The sequence below is a fragment of the Pipistrellus kuhlii genome, unplaced genomic scaffold (genome assembly GCF_014108245.1).
Source record: "Pipistrellus kuhlii isolate mPipKuh1 unplaced genomic scaffold, mPipKuh1.p scaffold_m20_p_4, whole genome shotgun sequence".
NCBI classification, from domain to species: Eukaryota; Metazoa; Chordata; class Mammalia; order Chiroptera; family Vespertilionidae; genus Pipistrellus; species Pipistrellus kuhlii.
The window spans coordinates 63,184,027-63,207,234 of NW_023425540.1; the positions used below are offsets into that span (position 1 = coordinate 63,184,027).

Here is a 23,208-nt window from a genome sequence, read left to right on the forward strand (position 1 = left end):
GTTTGCTATAGTGCCCTGCAGCACCAGGGCACACAATTTGGGGACCGTAGGTCTAAAGTCATGCATCTCTTTCAGCAGTCCTGACCATGCCACTCTAAGATCTGAGAATCAAGATGCTGACTTGGTTAAGAGTACAGAAGAGTCAGATGTAAAGTGAAAATTGTGTGGGGTCAACATTAAAATCTCTTAGGGAATTTCCAGATTGGAGAATAACATACATCTTCCAGTATATACCGTGTTTCCCCCAAAATAAGACATCCTCTGAAAATAAGACCTACTTACAGGTTTCCTTCTGAGTGAAATATAAGGCATCCCCCCTGAAAATAAGGCTAAACATGAGAGATTTGGTCCACTGATTCTGAAAGAAATGGAGTCACAAGAAATTCACCAGGAAATTCAGGAATTGGATTGTTATGATGATGTTCCAGAAGATGATGACATGATTGTCATTGAATAAATGAGTAAATTCTTGGTACTGTTGGATTCACAGTTTGTCTGGCTTGTGTTGACAACTACTGTACTACCATACCGTACTCAGGTAATAAATTTCCTTTATTTTCACTTAACAATAAATGTGTACTGTATTTTTCATGGAAAAATAAGACATCCTCTGAAAATAAGACCTAGCGCATCTTTGGGAGCAAAAATTAATATAAGACACTGTCTTATTTTCGGGGAAACAGGGTAGAAGATTGACTGTATCAATGTTTCCTTTAGCATTGGGACACCTTGCTGTTTTTTGGGACCAGATGAAAGAGTTGGCTTATCTTTGGAGGCACAGTGATTTGAAAAAAAAAAAAATTGTGTGGGGTCAATATTATTAAGCACAGCATTTACTACCAGTGCCTGAGATGCTTATAGTGTGAGAGGCAGCGAGACAAGAGTCAGGAGGGACCAGCAACTTCCCAGCTCTGTCTCGTGCTTCCTCTGGGGCATGAAATCATTACAAGGGGATGGTGGCTGATGCACCATTTAGATTGTTATTTTCTCTCTGTGTTTGGGGCTGATTGTACGTAGCTGAAACTGAGAAAGTTAAATGGCATGTGATGGGACATTGCTGTTGAAATAGAATTTAGATTAAGAAATTGGTGATTTTTAACCATCTTCTGTTTCTACTAGGAAATGAATGGGCTTCCTAAGACCTTTTTTTTTTTTTTTTTTTTTTTTTTTTTTTTTTTTTTTTTTTTTGGTAATAGGCAGGCACATTGTTCATGTTAGCAGTTTCCCAGAAAATACGTTCATTTTGGTGATGTCTACAACTCTGTGAGTCATAATTATTACCTATTTCTGTAGCTGTTCTATAAGGAGAAGCTGAATAATTTATAATCTGATCTATTCAAATGGGAAAATTCTGACCTATGCCTTTCTGGGTTACCTGAAGAACAGCCCACCCCACCCCCATTTGGATAAGTTCTGCTTTGGTTCACAGATTCACCACCTGCTGAGTTTGTCTGTTGAGTTTGAGCTTTGGCTGCTGCCACCAGGCAAGCCTATCCAGCCTTCGCCTCCCAGCCTCTCCTGCCTCTCAAACAGTGACTAGCTGGCACAAAGGTTAACTTCATGGAGATCCTACCCAAGTCAGAAATGCAATGTGGAAATCAGATTTTGACAACTTGGAGCCCATTGCACTTTATTATTTTTTTTTCTTCTCATTTTTTTTTAATTAAGGTATTATATGTGTACATACCTTACTAATCCCCACCTCACCCCCACTCCCATACATGCCCTCCTGTAAAACAGATCTCAGACCGGGAGTCGATGGTCCAAATTCCACACAGGGGGCGCCACTTTGTTTTCTTTGACCAAAAATTTCAAATTTCGTTCAGAAACATGAGTAAAGCTCTTAACTGCTCAGATGCAGTCAAGTAGGGCCCGCTGCCCAACCTGTCTTGGCATCATTTTCTACCCCCTCAGAGTGGGCACACGGAAGGGAAAAGCGATTGTCATTGCCGCCGCCTCGCCCGGAGCTGCTCACTGCTGAATTCTTCACAATAATCGATGACAGATGTGCGGCTGGCACTGCAGAATTGCACAACTGTCTCACATTGCTTTCAACGGCAACCCTCTAGCCAATGTGAGGGGGTCTCCGCTAGGTTAGTGGGGGGGAAAAGATTCAGTTAAATATGTATTTTTCTCTCGTCACAAAATTAATTCAAGGCTGTAAGGAGTAAAGGTAGTAGTTAGAGTGGAAATAATTTGATAATCACAGCCCTTAAACTTGAGTTTCAGTTCACTATGAGGAGGAACATTCCGATGATTAGGAAGGAAACGGGTCTGTCTCTGAAAGGAGTGAGTCTTTGTGAGCAGAAGTAATGGAGGAGATTTGGATGAATGATTGTTGCCTGGGATGTGTTTAGGAGATTGCTTTCCCATCCAGGGAGAGGATTAGAGTAAATGCCCTCTTAGGTACTTTATAAGCCTGAGTTTTTGTGACTGGTTGTTGATCACTTTTTCCTCCTGCTGTTTTTCTAAAGGAAAGCCAGGGATATACAGTCAGAAGGGACCTGTCTGGCCTGGGTAGTGTGGTTCAGTGGTTGAGCGTCGACCTACAAACCAAGAGGTCATGGTTTGATTCCCAGTCAGGACACATGCTTGACTTGTGGGCTCCATCCCCAATGTGGGCATGCAGGAGGCAGCCAATCAATGATTCTCTCTCATCACTGATGTTTCAATCTCTCTTTCCCTCTCCCTTCTTCTCTGAAATCAATAAAAAAAAATTTTTTTTTTTTAAATGACCATCTGGCCCTAACCGGTTTGGCTCAGTGGATAGAGTGTCAGCTTGCGGACTCAAGGGTCCCAGGTTTGATTCTGGTCAAGGGCATGTACCTTGGTTTCAGGTACATCGGCAGTAGGGGGTGTACAGGAGGCAGCTGACTGAAATTTCTCTTTCATTGATGTTTCTAACTCTCCCTCTTCCTTTCTCTCTGAAAAAATCAATACAATATATTTTAAAAAAATTTTAAAGTGACCCATCTCAGCCCTGCCTCTCTTCTTACTGATAAATCCTTTCTGTAGTCCCTCTCATGTTACTCCCATGTTGACCTCATGAACCTGAGAACAGTAAAGAAGTTCAGTCCTTTAAATTTCACTTTTGGCCACACACATGAAATTGCCACACCTACTTTGCATAGTATCTGTAAAGCCAGCATTTAGGACTTCGGAATAGAGGCTGCACAATCTGAAACAATCTGGCCTTATTCACAGAAAGTATTTGGAAAAGAGACAAAGGGGACTTCATAATTTTCAGTGCTTCATCACATTCTTGACTCATTCCATTATAGCTACTATCCTGTTAATTAGAAGGCGTTACCCCCATTTTACAGATGTGCAAGCAGAAACTCAGAAAGGCTACCTGACTTGCCTGCTTTAGGAGAAGGAGAGAAGAATAAGTAGGGAAAGCATATGAGCAAATGAGGTATTGCTTACTGGGCTATGGCGATCAGGCCCGGGTCAGCCAAGCTGAGTAGTGATCTCCTGCAGGCTCCTGACAGCTTTGGATCAGAAGGGTTAGAGTCCTGACCAAACTTTTAATTGAAAAAAATGAAAAGAAAAGTTTTGTAGCCTTGGATACTTTTTTTTTCAGTGGTTAAAGCATCGGCCCTGGAACCAAAGGTTTGATTCCTGATCAAGGGCACATACCTTGGTGGCGGATTCAATCCCTGGTCCTGGTAGAGGCACATGTGGGGAGCAACGAACTGATGTGTCTCTTTTACATCGATATTTATCTGTCTCTCCCTGCCCCTCTTCTCACTCCCTCAAAATCAATGGGAAAATATCCTTGGGTGAGGATTAAAAAAAAAAAAAGTTTGTAGTTTCATGTACCTGAATAAATAGAAGCTGTTGAACTTACAGTTTAGAGTAGGGGTGTCGAACTCAATCAGAGAAGGGGCCAAAATCTAAAATCCAGCCTAAATCTCGGGCCGAATGGTTTACTGAACAGTCATAAACTGTCATTGTGATGGAAACGCAGCGGAGTGCAGTGATGACAGCGCCGTGCGGGCCACATTGCAAGGCCTGGCGGGACGGATTTGGCCCGCGGGCCTTGTGTTTGACACATGTGGTTTAGAGCATTGAACATCAGCAGTGGAATAACTTTAATTTGAAGCTGTGATCTAAGCATTTGAACAGAGCGATTTGAGCTGCCTATGCTAGAGCTGTGGCCAGCTCAAACTTTGGAAATCTCCCAAGGTAGCTAGCACTCTTTGAGTTATTCTTCTGCAAAATAAAGGACTTGAATTTTACACGAGTAGTTAATAGAGTGAGAAAGTCTGGATATCGGAGACAGGAGTCCGAGATTGCATTTGCTGTAGACTAAAGAACATTATTACTTAGTCTCATGACATTGAACAAATCCTGTAACCTCCCTTTCTTTAATTACACATCTGCAAAATGGGTATGATGACCCAAGGGAGCTAGAAGGATGAAGGCCCTGCCGCCCCAACCATGTGAGACTGAAAACACAAATCTTTTACATGTAAATAGAGAGACTGAAAACCAGCTTTACATATAGATTATGGAAGTCTTAAAAGCCCTTTAAAGGTATAGACATAATCCAAGATAAATTGAGGGAAGCCTCAAAGTCAAATAGAAGAAAGCTACTTTTGATACCAAGTATAATCTTATATATACAGATTCAGTCCTATCAGCAGGATAGAAATAAAAATGTTGATCAAATGACTGTTTTTGTGACCTGGGTTTCTTATGACCTAGAAGCTGTAGGTATATAACTAATTTCCAGAGCTGCTTAGTATTTTTCATTGCAGAGATCCTACAACATTCTTGATGTGAGCAGAGTGTATGATTCCTCCTAAACAAACTGCACCTTCTCCTCCAAGGCTTGCTGGCTTTCTCACTTGTCTAACAACTTGCTGACCTCCCCCATTCTTTTACTTTCCAAATCCTACCCTGAGGATATGTTTATTGATTTTAGAGAGAGAGAGAGAAACATCCATGTGAAAGAGAAACATCGATCAGTTGCCTCCTATAAGCACCCTGATCCCCTGTTCTTAACAGACATCTGAGCAGCTATGAGCAAAAGGCCCAAAATCCCAGGCTTTAAAAAAAAATTTTTAACAGCTTTTTGAGGTATAATTTAAGATGAGATTTTTCTGCTATTCTGTGCTAAAGTTCAGTTTGAATATGGTATGAATAAACTTTCCTTAGAACCAAGGTGACATGGAAGATTGAGTTCTTTAGTTCTGTGGTCAAAATTACCAAAATTATAGCAGTAAAGTCCGTATCAGTGGGGCTCCCTTTCCTGTATCACATGTAAATATTTGATCATGACTGACTGAAAAAAACCTTCGGAATCTTAGCCAGCATTTTTTACTCTTCCATCTTGACACAGAAGGCGGGAGATTCGTGGTAAGACATGGGTAGGAGTTAAATCACATTGTCTATAATATATTGTTGGTATGACTTGCAGTACTTTCCAAGCCACACAAAGTGATGTTGGAGTATTTCTTAAACGTACAAGAGTGAACAGGCTCCACCTACAGGAGATAAATCACTATGATATCCTAAAGCATTATTCACTAGGGCTAGAAAGGAGCTATAATATAATCCCCTTTTGAATAAATGCAGAACAAGCCCTAGCCAGTTTTGCTCAGTGGATAGAGCATCAGCCTGTTTGGATTTGATTCCTGGCCAAGGGCACATACCTTGGTTGCAGGTTTGATCCCTGGCTGGTCAGGACATATGCGGGAGTAACCAGTCAATGTGTATCTCTCACATCTATGTCTCTGTCTCTCTCTCTCCCATCCTCCCTCTCTCTCTCTCTCTAAAAAAAAAAAAAAAAAAAAGGAAAAATATCCTCAGGTGAGAATTATTAACAATAACCAACAAAACAAACAAACAAAAAACACAGCCAAAATCAAGAGGCAGCGACTGACCCAATGTGTTTGTGGAAATCCCGGAGAACCAGGGGCCTTTTGTTACCATTTTGCAGGGTGTAGCCCAGAGAACGTAGAGGGCTTTGAGGTTGTACAGGTGAGTGAGGAGCATCCTTATCCACATACTTTTACTAGTAAAATAAATAAGCCGAGCATTCCTTGTACATCAGTTAGATCAGGACAGTAAGTTCCTCTCCAGGTTTCCTGAGGATCACGGTGAATGTCCAAAGATCACCGGAGCGAGCGGCTGAAATGACTCTAAATTGAATTTCAAGGCTGACTTGGCAGCGTTTGAACCGTTCACTCAGCAGTTGTTCTCCTTGGCTAACCTGAGCTGAGCGGGGCTGACGGTCTTTTTGGGAACCCCGTGGAAAAACAAGTAGGACATTAAGGGCATGTATTTTGAAGCACCTTAAGTGCTTTGTATATCATTAGACTTGCAAAAGGACATTTAAGGAACAGTTCTTAAGGGGGCACTTGCTGAAAGAAGAGGTTGAAAGTGAGTACTGCCTGTGGTGGATGGGGCCTGGGATTTGGGTTGCCTGACTTTGCATCATCATCACCTTGAAAAGGTGTTGCGTCTTCCTCCAATTATAGATGATCAGGAGCTGTCTTTCCTGTGTTGTGTGCAGTCCTGATGAGATCCTGCAGGGGCGGGGGGGGGGGGGGGGTAAGAGGGGGACATCTGGGCTGCTGTGGGGGAGGGCAAAGACAGATGGTGGTGGTGCGCTCCCAGAATGTCCTTTCCTCAGGACTGGCAAGGTCGCTTCTGACTAGTGAGGGAGCATTTCTTTGGATTTGGAATGATCCTCTTGTCTCCTCCATGAGCACTTGCTGGATGGAGGGCACACCTGAGCCGCCCCTGTCGCAGCAGTAGCAGAGGGACCTCGCTGTAGCTGTGACTTTCAGGGGAGGGGATACAGCTTGTTACCCTGTTGGCTGGGAGGTCCCTTTCTGGGAGGCTCTGCAGTACTGATGTTTTCCAGATGTTTCTCCTCTTCTTTCCTCTCTGCTGGCGATGTCTTCCTCTCATCAGCCTTCCCTGACAGTGATATTGAGATAAAATCCTGCTTGAGTCTTAGGCATGTTAGAATCACTCAGCAGTTGGAAGTGATTTCATATCTAGGCCTTATATTAACATTTATAATAGCCTTCACTGCTTGTAAATAGCATAAATACTTTTCTTTCTGTTCAAATCCAATATTGAAATAAAACCCAAGGGCATCTTTTACAAAAATTTACTTTTCATGGTGTGATAATTTGTAATAATCTTCGTGGTACTTTGTGGTTTTCAAATCATTTGTCTATATTACCTTATTCAACACCAAACACAGATCTGTGAAGTAAATAATACTACTTTTATCCCCATTTTCCAGATGAGAAAAGGAAGGCTCAGAGAAGTTCATTAATATGATCAAATAATAAATGGCAGAACTACGTTTTAATTCAGGCTCTTTAAATCCATATATTTTGTATATTTTTTAAACAAATCTTTATTGTTCATATTATTACAAATGTTCCTCATTCCCCCCCACCCTTCCATTGCTGTATATTGTTTTTATTAAGTTTATCATAGTGTCTTTCCTCTTGCCCACCGGCCCCATATAAAAATGGGAAATGAAGGAGGAAAGCATCTGGAAATAAATTTATTGAAAGAATATAACTTCTCTCACATTTTTCTAATCGCTCTGTAAATTTCTCCATAAGACACGTATATATCGATGGCAGGCCTTGGCCCCACTTCTTCAAAGTAAAAACCAAGGCTTGGCTAAGCCGAAATGCCTTCCTCTCAGCCAATTGTAGGACCAGACCAGGGGGCAGAATTAAGATCCGTTCTCAGGACCCTCAGGACTCTTTATTCTAATAGCATTTCAAATGCTTGGATACATCCCCCACCTCCTCCCTACCCCCCTACACCCGCCTTGGACATTTTGAAGGAGTGTATCCAGGACTGTTCTGAGGAGCTGGGGAGGGAAAGGCGCTCCCTCTCTGAGGATGGCCCTTGGGTGACCAGAGCACCTGGGCATCCAGGCTGGGCTGTGAGCACCGGGCTCGCCCAGTTACACCGAGTGAGCTGCGGGTCTGCTTTCCCCAGATAGGGTGAGGAGTGGAGGCCGCCGCCCCCTCTCTCTTCCAAAGTCCCTCCTCTGAGGTTTGTGAAGCAGGTCGTCCCAGTCACATGGACCGGTATCCACTTTACCTTCCTGCCAAAGTAACGTGCCAAACGAGCAGCTTTAAAGTCCCCAATTTGTGGGCGTCTAAGACCCCCCCCCCCCCAACAAGGAAAGCTAAATGGGCATCGAAAAAATGTCATCTAAAGATTCAGAAACTTTCTCTGTACTACTAATGCCTTTATTACGTGCAGCGCGCTTTCTTTCTTTCTTTCTTTTTTTTTTTTTTTTTAACTTTACTGAACATGCATTTCGCTGGCCCAGCCTGTCTCAGTTTCCTTTGCCGCTTTGCCGACCGCACCCCTCTGCCCAGCCTCTCAGAGAGCCAGACTGGGGTCTGGGCTGCCCGGGCCCCGCGCCCCCGGGCCCCGCGCCCCCGGGCCCCGCGCCCCCGGGCCCCGCGCCCCCGCCCCGGGCCGCCAGGTCCCTCCGCCCGGGACTGGAAGGGCTGGGCCGGGGCGAGCGCCGGGGGCGGACTCCCGCCGCCCAGCTGAGCCGCGATTCGTCACTCGCGCAGAACTTTCCCCCTTAAAATCCCCGCTCCGTACCCAGCCCGCCCTCCCCGGGGAGGTTTTGATTTTAGTGGCTTTCCTTCCTTTTATTTTTGCGTCGCCGCGTTGGGGTTTGGCCATAGAGGCGAACTTGTGGCCGGTCCGAGTGCAGGTCTCGAGGTGGCCGCCCTGCAGCAGCGGGTGACCCCGACACCATGCACTCCGAGGCCGAGGAATCCCGGGAAGGTAGGACTCTGATTTGGGGGGGGGGGGGGGGGGGGGGCGCGGCCCGGATGAGGAGAGAATGTGGAGGAAGAAGGGCGCTGGAGGGAGCAGAGGGGAGTGCCGCCGGGGCGATGGGCACTTTGTTCCCTTCCCTGCGCCTCCCCAGCCCCGTGGGAGCTGCGGGCGCCTCCCTCTGCGCCCTCCCCATCCAGCAGCCCCTCTGAGCCCCTGGGAGGGGGAGCTGGACGCAGCTCCCGGGAAGACCATAGAGGGCTGCTTGGTCGATTTCTCTGGAAACATCGCCTCCGAGAATGCAAACTGGGCTCGGAAAAGCGCCGCCTGCCCCGGGACAGCCCGCAGCCCGGCCCCGGGAGGAGTCCTCCGAGTGCAGGGTCTCTGGAAAAGGGTTTGGGAGATGAGGACCGCCCTGTGTTCCAGGCTAAAAGGGGAAGCGGAGGGAGGGGGAGAAGTGAAAGCTCTTTATTCGGGGAATCGGGTTTTTGTGTGTTTTTCCCCCCTCGCTGGCTTTCCAGCAGCCAGTTCATTCTGTTGGGGGCTGGAGGGGCCGGGAGATATGACTGGAGCCTTGTGCAGCTCGAAACTGAGGCGAGTTTGTCCGTCTCTTAACTCTGCCAAAGCCCAGGGGTTCATGTGCTCCTAACAGAGAACGGGCGACAAGGCTGGACCAGCTCCAACCAAAACACAATTATACGCCCGTGTTAGTCCGGGGAGTTTATTTGTGTGCGAGTGTTTGCATGCTTTGTTTCCTGAAACTTGATGTCTACAAAAGTCCTCTTGTACCCCGAGGGTGGGAGTGGGGGCGGCTGAGGAGGGGAAATCAGAGGTAAGGACGCAGAGTGTTCAGGGTTGTGAGATCCCTTTTCTTTTCAAGTAGCCTCTTGGCCAACTGGTCCATGTTCTGTCCTCGCAGCAGGTCCGGGAGCCCGGGAAGCCAGGGGGGAGCCCTTGGAAGTTGTCCTCTCCTGTCTCTCACTGGTTCTACCAAAGTAAAAGCTCCGTGTTTCGTAATGTCGTCTCAGCGGGCTGACGTTTTACCTTCTGCCCTGAGACGGAAGCAGCCCATTAAAAAGAGGCTCCTTTAATGGAAACGCGGGGCGGGTGTGAATGGGAATGACAGCCGGGAGCATTGCTTCTGGGCTTGGTGTGGAGCTTGGGGGATTACCGTTGCCTGGCTGTGACCTCAGTCCAGATGGAGCCTCGTGCTGATGGGTGCTTCTCCTTTCTGTCTCTTTGGCAACAATCACTAAGTCAAAAGCTGTTGAAGGAAGGCCAGGAGGAAATGGGCTGAGAGGATCCCAGGGTGAACTTTTGTCTCACTGACAAGTAGCATTTAGGTCGGTAATTTCTCCCAGGCATGTGTTCCCTTTCTTTGGGGTACAAAGGGAGAGGGGAGAAAGTAGATAGACAGTACCCCCAGGTACATTATGTATTTCTCTGGCAGTGCTCACATCCTTTCCTCCTGCCCAGTTCTCTGGTTGTGACCCTGAAAATGAGTGTGAAAAGGTCCCGGAATTGCCCCCTTCCCCCTCCTCTTCACCTCACCTCCACGTGTCATCATTTTCATGCCACAGCTCTGCAGCAAATTATCTGGCCTCCATGCTACTTACAGAAAGTTTCTTGTAAAAGAATATGAGGTGCTAGAGTTTTAAATTGATGGCAAGTAGAGTAGAATATGGAATAACTCCGGAGGGAGATTGATCACATACTTTACTAACAGATGGAATTATTGCAGCTTCTGCCAGGAGGTAAAGGGTGAGTGAGTGAGTGAGAGTGTGTGTGCATGTGTGCGTGTGTGTGTGTGCGTGCGTGTGTGCGCTTTCATGTGTCCCGGGCAGCTCTTGCAAGGCTGGTTATTGGCTGGGATCTAGATCCGCCACTGAGAAAGTGCATGAAAAGAGCTATGAAAGGAGCTATGCTGTGTAGATAACATCTCACTTCTCTATCTTTATTACTCCTTTCCCTTCTCCTTAGCTTTCCCTCCCTTCCTGCTCACCTGTGGACTTCTGTATCCCATGCAGTGTGACATCACCATAAGCTCTTCACCATGTCTTCATTGCAAGAAGATTGTCTTCAGATGCTTCATGCCTTCATGGGAGATACTTTTAAGTCATTATTCTGAACCGAGGGGCAAAACTAGTATACTTTGAGGATGAATCTGAAAAAAATATCAAGTCAGATTCAGAGGTTCTTGGAGGCCAAGATGTTTGTGAATGTAGTAGCAATGACTGGAGATATTGTTAAGCCATCATAGCTTAGAATATACTTGATCCCGTGCCAGGAATGGTGAACTCTCATCCTGAGTCTATAGCCACCTCCTAAAGAATTGATTTAATTTTGCCTGCTTATAAATAATTATGTAATTGTGCTTGAATATTAAACGGAAAAGTAATTCAGACCTCACTTTAGTAAAAGCTGAATACATTTAAGATATTCAGGCATACAATGATAAGAAAGCAAGAGATGTGAAGGAAAATCCCACTTTATTAAAAAGGGGAATCCATTAAAAGGGAAGATATAAACAGTATCCCTCCAACAGATAAGGGCTTCCTGAGGTGAGGGGTTGATGGCCACATTTTGGCATTTAGTTGCTTTCTGCTGAGTAAATTACTTAATTAGATAGTAGGAAAAATGAATGGCAGTTAAGATCTCTGAGTGTCTTTCTAGTGCTAAGCATCCAGGGATCCAGGCCTCCTTTCACCCTGGTTTTGAAGCTTTGGTACCAGAAAGTGAGAACACCGTTGTTAAGGAGGGTTGCCTTGAGAGGACTTGGAAAAGCTTAAGGGTTGCTCTGTGAGTGAGCTCTGCTCCTTCTCCATTGCCCATAATTGCATTTCCCGCCACCACCTCACACAGTCATGCATGCCTCACCAGGTCTGCTATTGCACAAAGAAAACAGTAGCCATTAGACAACTCCCTCAACTTCCTGCTTCCAGACCCACAGGCTCACCTCCACCCACACCCACCCACCTGGTGTCTGGAGCAGGTGAGTGTCATTCTCACTGCAGAAGGCCACTCCTTCCACCGCGGGCTCCTCACCGCACCAGTCTGCTGCATGTCTTCCGGGCTCCTTCACATCTGTGTGTAGATGTGCTCAACCTCCCTAACTTCAGGGTGTCAGCACTTGCTGTTCTTTCTGCCTGAAATATCCTTCTCCCACCTGACCCCTTTTCCTGATCATTCCCTGGTTGGAGGCTTTTCCTGAATCTCCAACCTAAATTTGGATCCTTTATTGTCCTTTCTCAGAGCACCTATTCTTTACTCAGCGCCACTCACCGCATTGTTTAGCATCTGTTCTCTAAACCATAAGCCCGTAAGGGCAAAACCATGTCTGTTTTATTCTTCATTGTATATCCAAGACATATCCAGTAAGAGGTGAGATATATATATATATATAATATGCTAAGTGTCCAACTATCCAAGAAATGACGTCACATAGCAATGCCCAGCTTCCTTTCCCTAGCAACTAGCCTCCTTGCAGTTTCCTATTGTCCTTGTTTTTTTGTTTGTTTGGTTTTTTTTTCAGCATTGGACACTAGGAGGCCAATGTCTCTGCAACCCTCAACTCCTTCCTTGGTTCCTATGATGCTACACTCTCCTCCCAATTTCTCTTCCTCTTTCCAGCTGTTGATTTCTAATCTCACTCTCCAGCCTGGGCTCTTCCCAGAGCCACCTGCACATCCAGCAGCTGGTAAACATGATGCTTTGAATGTCATGTAGTCACCTCAAATGCAGTAAACTGAGCCCATCATTTCCTACTCTGTAAATCTGGTCCTCCCTTTGTATTTTCACTGATCATTGCTCTCTTTGGCTTCCAGATTACAAATCTGCAAGTTGTCCTTGACACCGCCCTTTATCCTCAGATTCTACCTGACACTTCAACCTCCTCATTATTTGTTGAATGTATCTCCCCCATCTCTGCTTAGAGCTCTCAGCATTTGTACCCTAATGGTGATAATAACCACCTCTGTCATCAGGATTCTTGGGTACAAGAAATGGAAATTGATTCCTGCTATCATAAGCAGGAGAAGTATATTGAGAGTATATTGGGTAGTTCACACCTCCACAGAAAGGTCGTTCACACCTCCTCTTAAAGTTCATCAGGAGGTGCAATGAGGACATATCCTAGAATTTCCTGGTAAGGAACTCACCACGGCCTTTTCCTCCTCTGTATTTTTCAGTTCTGTCACTGCTGGGACTTCTGATGTGGCCGAATATTTGGTCATCCTGAACATTCAAAAATCCCAGACATAAACCATCTGATTCATCAATGCTAGATTGTATATCTACCCCTTACGTCCCATGGGAGAGGGAACTTCTGGTTCCAGCTTTTATAGTGAGAGAGAGGCCAACTCCTACCAACACTTGCAAAATGAGGGTTTCTCAGAAAAAGGAAGGGAGTCCAACGTGGATCACGAAAACAACAACAAATATCGACCACACCACCAAACTGCTCTGTCCAGCCCTAGTGTTGCCCTTTTACTTACTTCCTTGTTCCCTCAACAAATGCTGTTTCTGTTGTTGGATTCACTCTCTTGCCTCTCCTCAGGGGGGTCATGTGGCCACCTGGACCCCTTTTGGAGTAGATGCTCCTTCAGAGAGTTCCCTTAATCCCCTGTACCCCCCTCAGTTGCACCACGTTTCATGTGTTACAATATTAGTTTTCTTTACCTTTGCCTCCATTTCATTATGAGCTTTTTGACAGCAAGATTTGTATTATTTTTTCTGAATCTCTGGTGCTTGACCTAGGGCCTCTCGTATAGAAGGTCCTAATAAAGCATTATCAAATTAATTAATTTATTTAACAGATCATATGATCTGATGAAACTTTTAGAGTAAGAAGTCATGTAACCTCACTTTATAAGAATAGTGCCTTTTAAACCTAGAGGACAAACCCATTTAGGGTGTCCCCACTATAACACATTTAATGGCAGAGACAAAACAAGCATGTGCCTTTGTGGGGTCAGGGACCAGAATGGCTTGTTGGCATCTCCAATTGCCTTGAAGAAACAGTTGTGAAACTAAAATGTATTAAGCTCTTCCATGTGCCAGCACCAAGGATATGATTGTGTATATTTTCTCATTTACTACTTACATAACGCTTTGTATTCATTACATATAACAGTTAAGGAAACTGAAGTTCAGAGAGTTTAAAAACGGGGCCTAAAACTACAAAGCTATGAAAGTGGAACCAGTAGTAGAGCAAAGGCCGACTGAACATCAAGCCTGGGGTGCTTCTGTGGTGTCCGGAAGCTGCCCTCTCCTCCTCGGATAGCGTGGCACTCAGGAGGATGCTCTCTGTGGCCCTGGGGCCCAGTTTGAGAAGCCAGGAGTGGAGAGACCAGGTGTCCTGGAGGGGAAAGAGAATAGCCCGACCCTGCCTCTTTCTCTCCTGCTCAGAGCACAGACAGGGTCTGGAGTGCACCCTTCAGACCAAGCGAGCCCAGCAGGACTGGCTAGGAGGTGCCTGGAGCCCACCGCAGAGAGGGACCGGAGCACCTGCGGGACGAGAGGGACCGCACTTCCCTGGGCAGCGGGCAGCTTGTGACAGAGAGTGTAGACTTCCCTGGTCACAAGGTTCAATTAATGTGTGTGTGTGTGTTACTTTATCACAACTGGGTGACTTTGCAGCATCCACGGAGTTTCAAGTTTCTTTAAAATCTGGAAGGTGTATACGTATACCAGTGCTTGATTCTCAGCACAATTGTGTTCCACTCAGTTGATTCATCCTACCTCCTAAGAATACATTAATTGGCGGGGACTATGAACAGGCATTTGCACTCTCAATTGTAGCCCCACTCAGTGTCACCATCTTTTAGCAGGCTGCTATGTTCTCAGGGCTTCTGCAGAAGTTTCTCTGGGCTCCAGGTTACCTTGAGTCTGTCTCACTAGAATCTGCCATAACCAGGTCCCCAATTCCCTCGTGGGTTTTCTGGAAGCCCGTTTTAATCAATCAATCAGCTTGCCATTCAAATGATTAAGGTCAGTCAAGTGCCAGGAAAGGAGTATGCCTGAAGGTTATCTGCCCCCAAACCCATTGTGCCAACAGGCTGGCTAGCAGAACCTTCCAGGGACCTCATGCTCAGCATCCCCAACCTGCTAGGGCTTATGGCTCTCCAGGAGGCACAGAAAGTAGAGACTTCCACTAGAAAGAGTGGGACCAATACCAGGCAGCATATCATAGAGAAGTTCAGTTATTTCATGGTAGTGACTTAGGAATGTTCTCTTCGGTCATCAAACACCCCAGTGGTGTTATAGAAGCTGCCACACCATGGGGTGTCCTCACTGTTTTCATGTGGATGATTCAATTCCCTGCTCCTGGCTGCTAAGCATCACTGTGTCTTCTCCCCTTCCCCAGCCCTTACATTGCAGTGGGAATGGAGAGGACAGCGGGTGATGTGGTGGCTCGGCTCCGATGAAATGCATGGCACTTGGCGCTGCTAACCTTGATGTCATGTACACTATAAAGGGTGCAGCTTCACTCAAAACACTGGACTTCATGCCGAAGCCAGTTTGGCTCAGTGGTAGAGCGTCGGTCTGTGGACTGAAAGGTCCCAGGTTCGATTCCGGTCAAGGGCATGTACGTTGGTTGTGAGCACATCCCCGGTAGGGGGTGTGCAAGAGGCAGCTGGTCGATGTTTCTCTCTCATCGATGTTTCTAGCTCTCTATCTCTCTCCCTTTCTGAAACTCTGTTAAAAAAATCAATAAAATATATTTAAAAAACAAAACAAAAAAGCAACACTAGACTTCAATGTGATTGTGTTTCCTCTTATATGGTCATTAGGCTTGGAGTGAGGTGTGCTGACAGGGGCTAAAAGCTGACAATCCAGTTAGAGAGAGATGTGTGCCCTGCTGTCTCCTCAGCAGTGGGTGTCACGAGTAACCTGGCACTGCCTGACACCCCCGTTCTGTAAGCTCATATGTAATTGGGCCTTCTCTTCCCCACTTCTGAAGTTTTCATCAGATTGAATATGCATCACACCTTTCTTGTTCCCTAATTAAGATGCCAGGGAACAGTCAGGATCATGTGGATGATTCAGTCCCTGCTCCTGGCTGTTTACCAGGAAGTAGCCATAAGGTGGGCAGGTGAAAGAGAAAGCAGGAGGGCCAGGAATCCTCAGGACCCAGTGAGTTCATTTCAGAATAATACGGGTTCGCTACAACCCGTTTGTCAACATTTCTGTCCGTGAAAAAGGTGGCAACCACATCAGAAACAGTGAGATGGACATGGTGTACCCCTCATGCATTGACTGAATTATTTTTTAAAAATCAAATCAGTATGTATATCTGTAATATTTAAGGAAGGTCTGCAGTGAGAAGACTTTTTTATAATAAAAATGACTCTCTAACAACACAAGTAGAATCACCATGTTTAGAGTTTAAAGCAATGTTGCAGGTCCTTTGTCTCACCTCTTCACTTTAGAGAAAAAGAGCTGAGGCCCAGAGAAGTGGTGTCTAGGCCTTTTCTAACCCCCTTGTGCCTCTTTGGCAAACAAGAAATTTTGCAAATGTAGGTCTTGGCATCCTGGAATTTTGCGTGAGATCTTGAAGCATGACAGATCTGCTTATATAGGCATCTCTCACTACCTTTTGGGGGAACTTAAATGGAATGGTTGGCACTTAGAGATTTCCCATTTCACTTCCCCTGCATGCAGAGTAAAAGATGAAGCATTGTGAAATCAACTTTACATAAGTTGATTTGAGATCCCTGGTTTTGAAAGTGGTAGACCGAGTGAGAGGCAATTACACAGTGAGCTCACTTGTTTTCATTCCTTTGGGAGCCTCAGTCAGGAAAATGAGCCTTTGAGGGTGCTGGCTGGGCAGGGGCAGCCTTGCTGGGTGAGAAGGTGTGCCTGTGTGTGGGTGGGAAGGGAGTCGGCATTCTGACACCGGACATGCCATTGCAGGAGCAGATGAGTATCACACACACACACACACACACACACACACACACACACCCAGCACCTCAGGCCTGGTGTGTTCTGGGAATCAAATTGCATTCTCTTTCAGGAAATGGCTGTGGGGCTGCAGCCCACTGCTCCCCCAGCCACAGACCAAGATATTTGAAACAATAAAAACAATTGCTTAAAACTTGTTTAAAAGGCTGAAGAACCCTAAAGCAACGTTAGAGCTGGAGTGAGTGCTGAGCAGGCAGTAAATGGCAGAGGGCTGCTGGTCTGGGACTGGGTACCACGGTGAAGCCTGTGCTCCTGGGCTGGTGCCTGTGGTATTTATGGTTTTGAAGTTGTATGGGCATTTGTGTTTGTGTAAGTGGTGGTACTGTGGACTTACATGGCAGTGCACTTTTACTGACAAATAAGATTTAATTTTATAAACAACGATGAGCAAGTTGCTTCCAAGGAAATGGTGAGGCAAGGAGGCCACAAAACACAATGCCCCCAAGGACCACAGTAGCTTTCGGCTCCTTCAGGCTTTTTTTGCCTAAGTCAGGGTTGACTCCCCAAAGGAGAATAAATAACTCACGACTTTACCTTCCAAGTTGACAGGCCGTCTGTGCTTGCTGCCAGCTCACCTGCCGTAGGTGTGTGTTATCATGTGGCCCACTCAGCTAGGCTGAGCCGGGAATCAGAGGCTTCCCCAGACATGCAGGATGCTCTGCTTGCGGTGGACAGGTCAGTGTTTACTTCCAGGGGGCAGCCTTTTGCCCTAAATCACTGCCACCTTCCCTGGGCCTCGGATACTCACAGCAATAAAAGACGGAGCTTGGGGAAGCAGAGGGGTGTGTGTGTGTGTGCACGCGCGCGGAGGACCCTGCCCTCCAAGAACTTCTGGTTCAGGCCATCACATACAGTAGGTGGGCATTCATAGGACAGAACACACAATGCGGAACTCAGGATGAGAACAGCACAGAGGATGGGGCAGCAGACCCTGTGAGAACCTAGCAGGGGTCTTCAAACTACGGCCCGCGGGCCACATGCGGCCCGCAGAGGAGTCTGATCCGGCCCGCCAGGTTTTTTGGGCAGTGAGCGCAGCCGAGGTGTTACAGTAGGAATTAGTAGTTCATATAGTCCGGCCCTCCAGCTCTATGAGGGACCGTGATCTGGCCCTCACTTTAAAAAGTTTGAGGACCCTTGACCTAGAGGAAGGCATGTTCATCAAAAGTCACGATGGGCAATACTGAGGATTAGAGAGGTTAAGGGGCTTCAGCTTGGCCCTGTAGGCAAGGGAAACATGAATGAAGGACCCTTAGAGCATTGTGGGATGGAGGGTTCATGGAGGGCACTGGTGAGCCTCGTTGCAGTGGTCCATGGGGCAAGACTCGGCTGCCCACAGAGACACTGTGGGTAAGAACTAGGCACTGGGGGTCAGGAAAGCTGGCCTCCTTGGTTGTCTGTGCAACCTTCAGTGGCTGGTTAGTCTCTATGAGCTTCAGGTTTCTCGATAGAAAAATGCAGGCTTTCATATTAGACTACAACATGCCTGAGATTCCTTCTAGGAGGGAAGCAGGTGCTGGGCTGGAAGAGGGCAGATGCAAAGCAGTGTTTTATGGTCACCAACTCCCAAGAGCCCTCCATTGATTTGGTAGACAACACTGAGCCTGGGTCAAAGGAGCCTGGCAGTCAAGTGTGGGAATATCCAGTCATCATGGGAGAGGTGATTCTCAATATGTGATCTCCGAGGGAGTGACTGAAGAGAGAAGGAGTTAGCCTCTGAGAACACCCACTTCTACAAGGGAAAGAGGTATAGGGAACAGAAATGAGGGAGCTCAAGCGGTAGGAGGAGAGCCGCGGGGAGGTGTGGTCAGACACATCTAAAGAGAGGTTCCCTGGAAGATTGCTTCTCTGAGGGTCTCAGTAAGAGCTGAGAGCCTGGGTGTGAAGAGCTTGTCTGCTAAGAGCTGAGAACACATCTCAAGTCAATGTTTAATGGGAATGAGGGAGGCCTGGGGGGCCCTGGAGATGACCACCCCACTGTGAGCACCTGCCCCATCTACTGAGGGAGGGAGACCTTCATGTCTCCACTGGCCTTCCTGTCCCAGTTGCCAGCAGATTCCTTTCTGATCTCCCCTGTCATCTCCGACCCCTCCCTGTGGCATCACACAGAATCAGCTCTGTGCCTGAGGGTGACAAGCTGAGGTAGGAGAAAATTTAATCCAGCTCTTCATCCAGGGAAGCTTCGGCCCGCCTGAGAAATAGAATTTTTCTCCCCTCCCTTTCGCCGTCTCTTTCTCTCCCCCATGTTTTTTCTAGCTGTTACCGGAACACCTGTCTAGGGAAATCGCTGATGCTTCAGCCAGGAATGTCCTAGATTTGACACACCACAGACTCCAAGGGCTTTCCTCTTCTATGTGTTAAGTAGGACTTGGGCCACACCCAAACTGAGCCATTAAGTTGAGCCATTCTGAGGTGCTAAGCAGTTGTCACGCCAATGGAAATATGCTAGGTGGCTCCTCCCTTGTGAGAGCCAATGAGATAATGCTTGTGTCAGTGGTTAGAGAGCTTCACTCAACACTTTAAAGAAGGAGGTTTATCATCGCACCCAAGATCAAACCCACCCGTGGCCTGCCTACGATATTTACCCAATGAAGAAGTACTTATTTCACCCTGACTAGTATGGCTCAGTGATAGAGCCTCAGCCTATCTGAAGGGTCCCGGGTTCGATTCTGGCCAAGAGCATATGCCTGAGTTGTGGGCATATGAGGGTCATGCAGGAGGCAGCTGATCAGTGCTTCTCTCTCATCAATGTTTTTAGTTCTCTATCCCTCTCCCTTCCTCTCTGTAAAAAATCAATTATATATATATATATATATATATATATATATATATATATATATATATATATATATATGAGGTAGTACTCATTTTACATTCTGTGGAAAGCATCTGGGCTTTTCCCAAGGAACTTCTGCAAAGCTGTTAGATAAAAGTAAAATATTAGTGCCTTGACTGCTCTCCTTCATTGTGAAGCACTTAAAATCGCTTTCACCTTTCAAAGGTTAAAATTAAAATTAAGTCAGTTATGAATTAACTAAAATGAAAATGCACCCCTCCCTGATATCACATGTTTAAATGTTGTTCTTCAGAGAGAGGAGGTAATTAAAGAAGGATTCCTCAGGAATTTCCAAGGAGGTGGAATTCAGGGGCAAGTAGCACCTACTGCCAGGGGAGGAGAAGAGCAGGGAAAGCAGATTAGCCAAGGAAGTGAAGGGAGGGGCCATTAGGCAGGTTTTTACATTTCAAGGGACAGACAAGGAAGAAATAGTGAGTGGAGGCCATGGGGAGTGGAAGTAGGTGGGAGATGGGGCGGGAAACAGGCCTGATGCAGAGTCCCTAAGGGAAGGGGTAGGCCTGTGAAGAGAGAGGAAGGGAGGAGGAAGGAACTAACTAAAGTCAAAACAAAACAAACAACCCCCAAAGGTGTGCAGAGGTAGAGAAGTGCGCTGCAGGAGAACTGGGATACCTGGGATTAGACGTTTGGGCAGTTTATTTTGTTTGATTTCACAGTTCTCAGGAGGCACGATGCTGTGTAGTCTCCAGAGTAGGACACAGACCTGGAGCTGTGAGCTAGTGCTGTGTGCAGGGCCCGGGAGCACTCCAGTTCTCAGGCGGGTTCATGCAGACCCATAAACAAGGACGTGACACCCAGGAATGCCACTGCTGAATTTCCAACTCTCAGCGGGAGCCAGTCGGAAGCCAGGACTGTGTGGTGTTGGCTTGGATTTCTAGTAACTGTCCTACTGGCTTATAGAAATGATTTCCTCCAATAGCTTGCAAACCGATGATGAATTAGAAAAAGCAGCAATGCTTACAAAGCCTTCAGCTGGGCCGTGCCATCCATTTTCCAGAAGGCCGGTGGAACTTGCAGCGACTGGCTCTTGAGGAAGTAGGGCCCACACCCCCCTCCTGTGAAGCTGAATCTCACTTCTAGGGGTTCCCTCATTAACAAGCCTGACGGTAAGCAGGCTCACTGGAGAAATGCAGGCTGAGGCGTTTTATGGGGAGGGCTGGTTTACATTAGTTGGCTCACTCGACCATACCTCTGACTTGATGATCAAGCTGATAACCTTAGAGAACGGGAACGATTACTGGTGGTTGCTGTCTCTCTATCCCAGCATGCTTTGGGGTTGCCCTCTGTGCATGTGGTTAAGTCATGGGAAGAGGAGGTGTTTTTGTTGCTCTCAGCAGTGGCATTCAGCTGGCTAGTTTGAACATGTAGAAGGGTTAATCGGGTAAATTATAATGCTCTTGGGATAGGCGGCCGAGCTGAAGCCTGACACAGCCCTCAGGGTTTCTCCGGAAAGGGTCATTCTTAAAATCCTTAATTGAGTTCCTTTCTTTCCAAAGATGGGTTCTTCCGGTGTTAGGCCAGTTGATTAGACCAGGCAATAAAGTTTACATTCCTGGTGTATAATTTAATCCTCTTCATATTTGTTTCTTTTAAACTCTCAGAAGGCCCTTCCTTTAAAATATAATTGGACCAAGTGAGAGAAAAAAGAAAAAAGAAGTAAGTTGATTTTGTTGACATTCTACATACAGTCTTTAGGCCCTTTTGTAAATGAAGATGTGGAATGTCAGTTGGACTAGTTAGTTTTGAGGGTGGGAATGAGAGAGCTGTTATATTTGGTAGTGGTGTTCTAATCTAGAATATCACAGAGAATTCCAGCAAATTGTCTCTTAAAGGAACTTTGTTGTTTTCTAACCGCCCCCATCCCCCTATCTGTTTTCCATGAAATAGTCAAACCTGTTTTTATTGTATATCTTCAGTTAGCCAGATTTTTTTTTTTTAATGTTTGATGCTGTTTTTTAGTCCATGAATGACTCAATTGATTAAATGTAGGCAGCTACTAAACTTGGCAGTTTGTTGCCTCCTTCATCATGCCTCTGGACAGGAAGTGTTCAGTATAGATATGACTAACCAGTTTCCAGGCTTAAAAATAAAGTAAGTGGGGGATTTCTGGACAGAATAGGTCTTTGTCACTCATTTCAACAAGTCTGATACGTGTGAAGCTCAAAGCCAACCACTTTGGTGTCTCATTTTTTCCAGGCCATCACTTCACCTGAAATTTTCTATTATACAAATTGAAACTTTTTTTATACTGTTGTTTTTTGAATGGAATAATGGGGTATTTTGAATAGTCACGAGAGTCAGCGAGGGTCAGTATTCTCTCCTTATTGCCTCTTTTATGCTTAGCTCCATTTGTTTGTTTATTATTATTATTATTATTATTATTATTATTATTATTTTAGCTCCTTTTAAATCATCTCCCTCCTGAGGTAGGTAAAGGGGAAATAATCTTCACTTGCCTGTGTAGCACCTTAAACTCCAAGTAGTGAGAATGTGCCTGGACATCTACATGTCCTGTGTGACTTGTCTTCTTCAATCTAAGCTCCACTAGAAGTAGCATTTCCCACCCAACCCCAAACGTTAGTTCCAGCCAATCTAGTGATTCTTAGGTAATTTTTTGTCAGGTAGCCCTTTAACAACCCAGGAAGAATCATATGATTTTGACAGATACCAAATATTTTTGGCATCTTATTGCCTATACCTATTGTTTCTGGATGATAAAGATAATTTCATATTTTCTTGCCAGCTTCCTAAAAAGATAATTTCGTATTTTCTTGCCAACTTCCTAAAAAATGCAATTTTCTGTGCCTTAGTAAAAATGTTTTTCCCCTTGTCTTTCTTATTCTAAGCAGCTTTTTTGGGGGGCCAGGGGGAGGTCTTAGGAATTTAAGAAGTCTTAACACCACATTTTGTGGAAATGCTAAAGTTGACACAGCACTTATTAGATGAGAATGTCTCTAACAACAGTAAAAAGGGGTTTCCCTTCTAAATCTTTAACTCTGTGCAAGTGTTAGTCGCTGAGCTTTTATTTTATGTTTTCAAATGTGGAATTGTGCCATGGGAGGATAATTTAAAATACAAAATGCATGCAAATATTTTTAGTTTGGGTTAGGGTAAATCTATTACTGATTTTTTTGGAACAACTAGACTTCCTTTGCAAATTTTAGAAATAAATCATAAATTTATAAAGAGCAGGATTGGTTGCTATACTTGGCTTGAACGTGACCTTTGGCTCTGAAATGCTTGTTCTGTGCTGCTCATGGTCCCCTCTTGTTTTCAAGACCCAGGCAGAACAGAATAGAACAGGCTCTGCTGTGCATTGGGTTAGAGCTTAATTAAAATCTGTTCTTTTGAAAATACAGAATCCTGTGCCCCGTATACCCTCTGCCTGTTCCCGCAGGATGCTGCCATGGGAGAGAACTGCTCAAACAAGCCAAACTTTCATGAATGAAATGATTCCCTGATCTAAAATGTTAATCTCCTCTACTTTTGCAGTGATCAAGACTCTTGTAGGTTTTATGACGATGGGCACATTGTAGGGAAACAGAAAATGCTTCATAACCAATGAAGTGTGAAGATAGAAATATGATCCAGAGGGTTAAATA

The 23,208-nt window shown here is 45.6% G+C and overlaps 1 protein-coding gene across 9 annotated transcripts in view; it reads left to right on the forward strand.

Annotated features, from left to right (window-relative positions):
- Window positions 1–23,208, forward strand: part of TNFAIP8 (TNF alpha induced protein 8) — a 107,772-nt gene that overhangs the window by 60,987 nt on the left and 23,577 nt on the right. Inside the window, exons 2-3 of one of the 9 annotated variants that reach the window (XR_006739805.1) lie at window positions 12,421–12,487; window positions 12,978–13,588. The exons of 4 other annotated variants lie outside the window; for them this stretch is intronic. Coding sequence is in view for 3 of the 5 variants with exons in the window: in XM_045571868.1 (XP_045427824.1) it covers window positions 6,489–6,528 (40 nt within the window). In the remaining 2 variants the exon portion in view is untranslated. 4 more of the 9 variants (XR_004982863.2, XM_045571869.1, XM_045571868.1 and 1 more) reach the window with 4 other exon arrangements.